The sequence below is a fragment of the Mytilus edulis genome, chromosome 4, assembly GCF_963676685.1.
Source record: "Mytilus edulis chromosome 4, xbMytEdul2.2, whole genome shotgun sequence".
NCBI classification, from domain to species: Eukaryota; Metazoa; Mollusca; class Bivalvia; order Mytilida; family Mytilidae; genus Mytilus; species Mytilus edulis.
The window spans coordinates 40409852-40418673 of NC_092347.1; the positions used below are offsets into that span (position 1 = coordinate 40409852).

Genomic DNA, 8822 nt, shown 5'->3' on the forward strand with positions numbered 1-8822 from the left:
TACTCTCAAAAGAAAAAATGTATTTAAAAAGATATGTAGATATAAAAAGATATACCAGGATTAAAATGGTGTACGCCAGACACGAGTTAAGTCTACAAAGAATCATCAGCGACGAACGAATAAAAAAAGGCAAAAAGGCCAAATACTTAGTAAAGTACGCAGTTATACGAAGTAATATATTCCTTGGGTAGAAAATCCTAAACATTTCGAAAATGTCAAAGTTTATAATAGGACAGTGACTCAAGAAAGAAAACAAAAGAGAAACAGCTAGAGGTCAGAATACCGTAAGTAATGATGACCGTGCTTGAAAGTCACATGTCAAGCTCTTACTGCCGTGTCCTAAATTTAGATAAGAAAAGCGAAAATTCGCATTCACGAGTGAAATTAATATTTATGCATGCACGTGGTATTTTTGCATAAGAAATTGTAAATAGAAAGCATACGCACTGCTACTCTGGATACGAATACGCATTTGCGTCATCACATATATTAATTTAATAGTTGATTTCTGATGTAAAACTACCTACCTCAAGTGTTTTGACTCCGGATTCATTGATATTTTATCCGGAATTTTATGTGAACGAAAACCGATAGTGTGCTTGTGAACAGGGTGATTTATAGTTTAAAAAATATTTTATTCAGATAAATCAATACATAATATACAATTCTGATACATAAAATAAATGATATATTATAATGTGAAAGATAGCTGATAAACACAATGAATACAATTTTCAAAATCGTACCATAGTACAAATATTTAGATTTGATTTGATTTTTGGTGTTTTAACGCCACTTTTAACACTGCTTTTGGGCTATTTCGTGGCGGCCAGTTTTTATTGGTGGAGGAAGCCGGAGTGCCTTGAGAAAACCACCGACCTTCGATAGGAAAACTGACAATCCTAGTCAATAAAAATTGGAGTCAAATATTTAGATGCTATATGGTTGAACTATTAAAACAAACAAACAAACAAAAAAGAATTGAAATTTTATTATAAACATACAATCCTGATAGTGATTTTTTCAGAAAATTTTGAATATATTAATATCAATAAACACAAACATTAAGTATTTACAGATGGACATTTTATTTATCAAATCAATCTCTTTTTAAAGTCTAATATTCCACTATATGAATATATTACTATACAAAATGTAAACAGAGACTTATAAATCCATACTAAAACAGTATAGAATAATTAACATTATAATAGTAATTAAATTTTGATATGATTATTGTAAAATATTAATGACGTTTTTTGTGAGATACAAGAGTTTAAAATCCTTGTGAATTGAAACCATGCAAGTATTTTTTCATTCACGAGAGTTTAAATTTTAGATATTTGGCTAACTTTGGGTACGAATCCCTGCTCATTGGTGCTCATACGTTGCAAATAATTTTCATAATGTAATGACTGTTTGAACCTGTGAGACATAATGCACGTACATGTATATATGACAATTTTAATTATATTCTATTAAGAATAAATTCAGTCTCAGTTTAAACTTATTAATGAATATTCTCTTGGTCTGGTAGTATCTATAAATGAAATTAGATATGTTTGACAGAACAATCTTTTATGTTTGATTATTTTTCTGCTTTCAGACCCCTGTGTTTCCGACCTTAGATACTTTTTTTTTAACAGACATTTCGTTTTCCTAATTTTCTTCATGCTTTCCGACATTTTCCCATACCTATCCTCTTCGCTCCCGGTGGAGCATAAGGTTACCACAAGATTTCGCCATCTAGATCTGACTTTAGCTTTTGTTTTGGCTTCTCCCCAGGTCATGTCAAGCTCCTTCAGTTCTGCTTCAATAGTTCGACGCCTGGTGGTTTTGGGTCTTCCTCTTGGTCTCTTCCCCTGGGGTGTCCATCTAAGAGCTATCCAGGTTATATTAGATAAAGGCATCCTGAGAACATGCCCAGCCATCTGAAGCGCCTCTGCTGTATTTTTTTTTGGATACAAGTGGACTGAGTCATTTCAAGGAGATATTCATTTGAAACACGGTTTGGCTAGACGATTTTGCAAATTCGCCTCAGACAAATGTGGTGGAAACTTGAGAGCGATCTCATATCTGTTTTTGTTACTCTCCAGCATTCACTTCCATACAGAAGGACATATTTAACATAACTGTTAGATAGCCTTATCTTTGTTTTTCTGTTGTATTGTTTGGACTTCAAAATGGGTCGTAGTCTTTGGAATGCAGATTTTGCCTTGGCTAGCCTACTTTTAATGTATTTTTGTGTTGGATCTTCTGTACTAACCACAGTTCCTAGATATCTAAATTTATCTACCTGTTGGATTTCTGTGCTTTTAGTCTTAAGTGTGGTGTTGTGTTAAGTCGCATATTGTCTTATGTTGATGACAGAAGTGCTATATCATCAGCAAAGTCAAGTTCCTCTAGGGTTGTAAACATTGACCATGTGATGCCTATTTTTTTTTGTCACTGGTGGTCTTCCTCATCACCCAGTCAATGGCAACCAGGAATAAGATTGGAGGGATGATTCAGCCCTGTCGTACTCCATATTTGACTTCAAACCAGTCAGTTTCCTTGTTGTTAAGTATCACAGCACATTCTAAGTTGGTATAAAAGCATTTTATCAGTGTTACGATCTTGTGTGGTAACTCCATATGATAAAAGGATTGTCCAAAGAGTCTCTCTGTGTAAACTGTCGAATGATTTCTTGAAATCGATAAATAAATATTATTTTCCCATGCTATGATTGAAGTACAAAATATCAAAGGATAAACGTTCAGAAATAATCAGTTTATTCTGGGACATTGTATATCAATAAACTATTCCCAGGTTTATTGTTACAATGCACAACAGCTCGCTGTATTAAATACTACACACACAACGCGTACAGGGACCGTCTCAAAGCATGAATTATATAATTGCGTTATCATTATACTTGATATTTGATAACCATTCACATTATCAAATTACATATGTTTTGTCAAAAGGCAAATATATTCTAACATTTAAATGATATTTTGATTGATACCTAGTCTTTACTGTTTTACTTTCCAATTATCTACAAATGAACTTTGACCCTCTGCTGTTATTTGGTCGGGTTGTTGTCTCTTTGACACATTCCCCATTTCCATTCTCAATTTTATTTGATTGTTGAAATATACAATGTCACGTGGTAGCCTATCCACAGCGTAACCGTATCAAAAACATACCTGTATAAATGATCGACAAATTTCGAGACGTTCCGAGTATATTGAATGGACCATAGATACTTCCAAAACTCACCAATATATAGGCGTGAACCCCTCAGAGGGGTTCACGCAAAAATTCCCATAAACTTTTAAGCAAAAATCTTTCTATTATGAATGGAAATGTTACATGTATATATGTAGTATTAACGTAATGTGTTAAACTCATAAAAGTTTGTTTTAATGCGTTGAAAAATCTATAGCGACACCGTTCGATTAAATGTCTATTGTAAATACATGCAATAGGTGGGCGTAACGAACAAATGTTAACCTGATCTGACCTAGCCAATGGATGGCCACAATGGGTCAATAGATGACCATATCTCTGCAGCTCTGGTTTTCTTAATGGACTCAAAACTACTATATTAATAGACCCAAAACAAATAGTAGCTTGCTATATTATTGACGGTTGCTGCTGACAAAGAAGCTACATGTATTGAATCAGAGGTTCCTTATGGTAAAGCTGAAGTCATCCTTTCGGAAGTTTAACGTAACCGATCATGCTTTGTTTGAAGGTTATGGAAAACCAGTGTGACATATGACCCTGGATATGTTCAAAATGTCGTAGTCAAAATCCAGTCCTCTGTTCCTCGATTCTTACATCTCCAATTGCAGCTTATCGCCAGATTTTAACTTGCCCTGACGCCATCGTACAGAGATAATTAGAACACCCCATTTATTATTTTTCGTGTTGTTCAGTTTTTAGTTTTCTGTGCAGTGTTTTAAAGACTTGTCTTTGCCTTTTGTGAAAATAAGGAAATGTGGTATAAATGCAAACGAGACAACAATCATAGGTTCAAATGAATTGGATATTTGCAATTATAGTCAGCTGTACGGCCTTCAAAAATGAGAAAAACCCATATCGTATAGTCGACTATAAAAGGCGTCGACATGAAAAATATAAAACAATTCAATTGTGAAAACTAACGGCCTAATTTATGACAAACAATTTACTAAAAACGAATACAACAGACATAAACCAACGACAACTATTGAACCTTTTAACGTTTTGATGTGGTGTTGCTTGTTTTAATCCACTTTTGATTTTGGATTGTCCCCTCATTATCTTTTAACTCATTTTGTGGTTGTAGACTATAGGCTGCCAGCTACATATCTTTGAGTTATTTTAAAAAAGTAGTTGGGTTGATGTCACATTTATGTTTACCCAACATATATTGTATTCAAATTTCAAAATGTACGCCATATATTATTAGATACGATTTAAAATAACAAAAAAAAAACAGCATGACTCTTCTTGGTAAAAAATAGAAGCATGTAATGAATGTTAAACTGTATTATAATTGAAACCGGTATCAAGAATACGACAAACAAAAATTCATGTATGTATTTGCTTTAAAAATGGAAGTTAAAACATGGTTTGCGTGGTTAACAGGTGGAAAGTTGAGAGAGAGTACCTAACATAAGGTAAAAAATGCGACATGTTAGTAGCAAAAGTCTTTTTATACATCAGATCTTTACATTATTGCAGGAAACTATATGTCATACAACAATGGGTACCCTTTTTCGACCTATGATCGTGATTATGATTCCTGGAATGATAATTGCGCTGATTCTGATGGAGCCTGGTGGCACGTCAGCTGTTCGTATATACATTTGAACCAAGACTATATCAAACAGCTGCGTTGGTATCCTGACTATTTTATCAAATCAGAAATGATGATACAAAGGACCACATGAAAGCTTATGATTAAACCCAAACACATGACTAGATTCTTCCTTGTGCATGGTATAAGCTATGTATATGCCGATTATTTTCAAACATTTTTCTATGCAAAACTCTCCGCGGATATTCTACTAACTTTGAATCTTTGCGAATCAAGAGACGTACATGTAGGTGATGAATATCATTATGTTATGTCATGTAATGCTCTAAATCAAGAAAGGAAGAGGTTGTTACAATACTATTGTACTCTTCGTCCAAATATTTATAAATATCAACAATTGATGAGCTCTAATAATTATATTGTTCCTGAAAAACTTTGTAGATTTATAAAAATTATAAATGTGAGGGTCACTCCTCCTGGTTAGTTTGTAATTTAATGTTTATGTTAACTTTGTATTGTTCACATGTGCTTTACTATTTAATGTAAATGTATATATTCTCTGTAACTATGTAGTTTGTAGTTTATGAGAAATAAAATTCATTCATTTTCCTTGCTTGTAAAGAATGATATAAATTAGACTCGCTTTGATGTTCCACTAAACGTCTTCTTGCAATTCTTTCAACGGTAGCCTTCCTACATAATATTGTGATATATACTCAACACATGTGTTTAACAGAGTACTTAAAATATTCTAAATATCTGCTCCCTTATCTTCATTCATAATAAGAACAATTTCGCAGAAATGCTAATACTTTTGATTTTGCCACACTATTACTTAGGCTCAACTGAAAGACCGTTTATATATATTTTTTTTCTGCAAAAATAGGGATCATAGCTTCGAATTTCAAAATTAAGGCCACGAAAAATCTGTGAAGATCACTAACAACGAATATACCGAATACGATATCATCAAAATACTTGACTTATTGTTATTCATTGCATAATGTATCAAAGACCTAGTGTAAAATATCATATCGACTGAAAATAATATTCCACAAAGGCATAAAGTAACATATAGCTTTGTGCAAGAATATTTTTGATAAGAATTTAAAGAGATGTGGAGTGTTTGTCAATTAGACAATGCGACGGAAACCAAAACAATTAAAAAATAAACACATTTATGACAAAAGTGTTCAAAATTACAAGAACATCATATTTTGTGAAGATAGTTTAATTACTTGACGTGATTTTATTCAGTGTGCTTTAGCTGCAAATATCGAACGCTAAATTTTGATGTTTTACGTTGAATATGAAGTTGCTATGGAATAAAACTGAATATTGCATCCTTTAAAATAGTTTTTTTAATGTATAATTTGTTGATTATAATATAATTTCATAATTAAGTAACTTGTGCAAATATTTATGAACTTTCCAAATATATTTTTACTGTGTATTAAATGTGATTCGAACTTTTTAAAATGTATTATAACGTTTATTACTATTTTACTATACTGATGACACATGACTTACTTTGGAGCATTTTGAGACCAACAAGAAAGACAAAGTTTTGATAAGAGGCATTTTTTGGTCCTTGTAATTACAACTGAAATCGTTCAAAATAGTGTTAATTAAAAGAATAATTAAATAAGACTGCGTTCAAACTGAGGCTTCAACTAGATTGAATCAATTTTAGATGAAGTATCGAACAATAGTAAACCTGGGGTTTCAACAAGATTGAATCAATTTTAGATGATTGAATCAATTTTAGATGATTGAATCAATTTTAGATGAATTATCGAACAAAAGTCAAACTGAGGATTTAACAAGATTGAATCAATAACTATAGTTACAAACGAAAGCATGCCAAACAATTGAGTAGTTTAATAACTAAACATGCACATTTGTACAAACATGGTCACTGTGAATGCAGTCTTAGATGATAATAAACATGACATATGTTTCCGCTTCAGCTTCTAAGGAATCTTTTCAAAAGCGCACTTTAAATCGTTTTCTCCTGCAATCAGCCAACTATTTAACAAATAACAGGTACAGAAATAAATTTTTGCTATATTCGTACCTGTACAAATAAAGTCTCCTGTTACTCCGCTTCAATGTGTTTTTTTTCTTTTTGCGTTACAGTTCATTTTGGGGTGCTCTTCGCGGTCTGCGTTTTAACTATTCCGATTCTTTGAAAAATCAGAGGCAACTATTTGGATTAAAACAACTGGTCCCTTAAGTGGCGGGTGTAAATTACAGGATAAAAACAATATCTGTACATTGTCGCTTTTCGTCCTCTTTCTAAACCTCGTACAAATAATTTTTATATTTTCCGACAATGTACATCTATTTTATATGTGATTGGCTAACAACGTCATAAACCAAGGAGATTCTACCAATGACGTGACGTAATTTTTATTTTTGGGGTAAAAACAACACAGTTAACCAATATTCTTTAGATTCTGAAGCCGAAGAATTGACGTATTTGTCAAAAAAACATTTAACATATCGTTTTCGTTGAATTTTTTACGAACAACAACCTTACACTAGAATTATTTTTGTAGGTATGGCTGTTGCTCATTTTGACTTGTATACTGATATTTTTTTAATTATCTAATTGAGGCAATGTTGGCAGTTTGGCCTTATCATATCTTCTACGTTCAATATTAACAATAAGGTTATTTTGACAAGTGAGTTATTGTATTTAATGTGTATTTTAATCCTCTGTGTAGTTTTATCAATGATTAATGTTGCTTTTCATATTTATTTGCTTATATTTCATTGTTTCAAAAATATGCTAAAATAAAGAATGACATATTCAGACATTCTTGTATCCTTGTCTAATTCATACAAACAGCATGGTATATATACGATATGAGAAGTACGCCAATTAGTCAGAAACACAACAACACAGCAAATCCAGGGGACATGACGATCTTCAACAATAGAAAGGAATTGGCTCATTTCATTACAAGCGATGCTTAAAATAAATGGATTTTTTTTTAATTATTTTAGCTTCTTCAATAATGATTCTTGTCATTGAAGATATCTATACTATTAAACGAGAAGACCTCATTTTTATGTGTCGCTTCTCTTCTTTCCACAATACATTAATCAACACGCCTCTGTATCCTATAGGTACAGTGCATAGTCGCATTTGTCATCCATTCATATGATTATTCAGATTGAGTTATTTTGGGAGAAAAACGAGAAAAAAGGCATCCGGATATTGTCCCGTCATTGGACGAAATTTTAAGTCAGATTAAACTTCCGGTTTACGTTTTTCTGTATACTTTGAACATACATATTCTACGAATAAAGTGTATTTTCAGAATTCTATCTGCTATCATTTTTAAGTTTACTATCCACGGCGGTCACAGAGTTTATTAAATAGAGAGGGTCTGTATACTATATCAATGACCACCATGGATCGATTAGTAAACTTAGATTTGAAAGTAAATACACTTTATTTATATAGTAAAGAATGTTCATAATATACAGATAAGCGCTAAAATTATTCATGTGAACTTTTGATACCTTTGCTGAAATTTTCCAATCATTTAATCTTTTACAAAATTCATTGATTACAAAAAAAAAAGAAGATATGGTATGATTGCCATGTTGAGACAACTCTCCACAAGAGACCAAAATGACACAGAAATTAACAACTATAGGTCACCGTTCGGCCTTCAACAACGAGCAAAGCCCATACCGCATACTCAGCTTTAAAAGACCCCGAAATGACAATGTAAATCAATTCAAACGAGAAAACTAGCGGCCTTATTTATGTACATAAAATTAACGAAAAACAAGTATGTAACACATGAACAAACGACAACCACTGAATTACAGGCTCCTTACTTAAATTGTCATAATATATACTAAATGTATGTTCATATTGAAATTGATAGAAAACAAAAAATTCGGAATTTTGGAAATAAAGGAGGAGGGATAAAAAAAAAACATTTTCCTGTCCCCAATAACATATAACTTAATAATATGATACTTTTGCTGAAATTCTCAATTCATTCAATAT

General features: G+C 32.1%; 1 protein-coding gene across 1 annotated transcript in view; it reads left to right on the forward strand.

Moving 5' to 3' along the window:
• LOC139519690 (fibrinogen-like protein A) overlaps positions 1-7611 on the forward strand; it is a 31185-nt gene extending 23574 nt beyond the window's left edge. The window contains exon 6 of the mRNA XM_071311906.1: positions 4714-7611. Coding sequence (XP_071168007.1) covers positions 4714-4922 — 209 coding nt within the window. The 3' untranslated portion in view covers positions 4923-7611. The remainder of the gene's footprint in view (positions 1-4713) is intronic.
• Positions 7612-8822: the final 1211 nt, after the last annotated feature.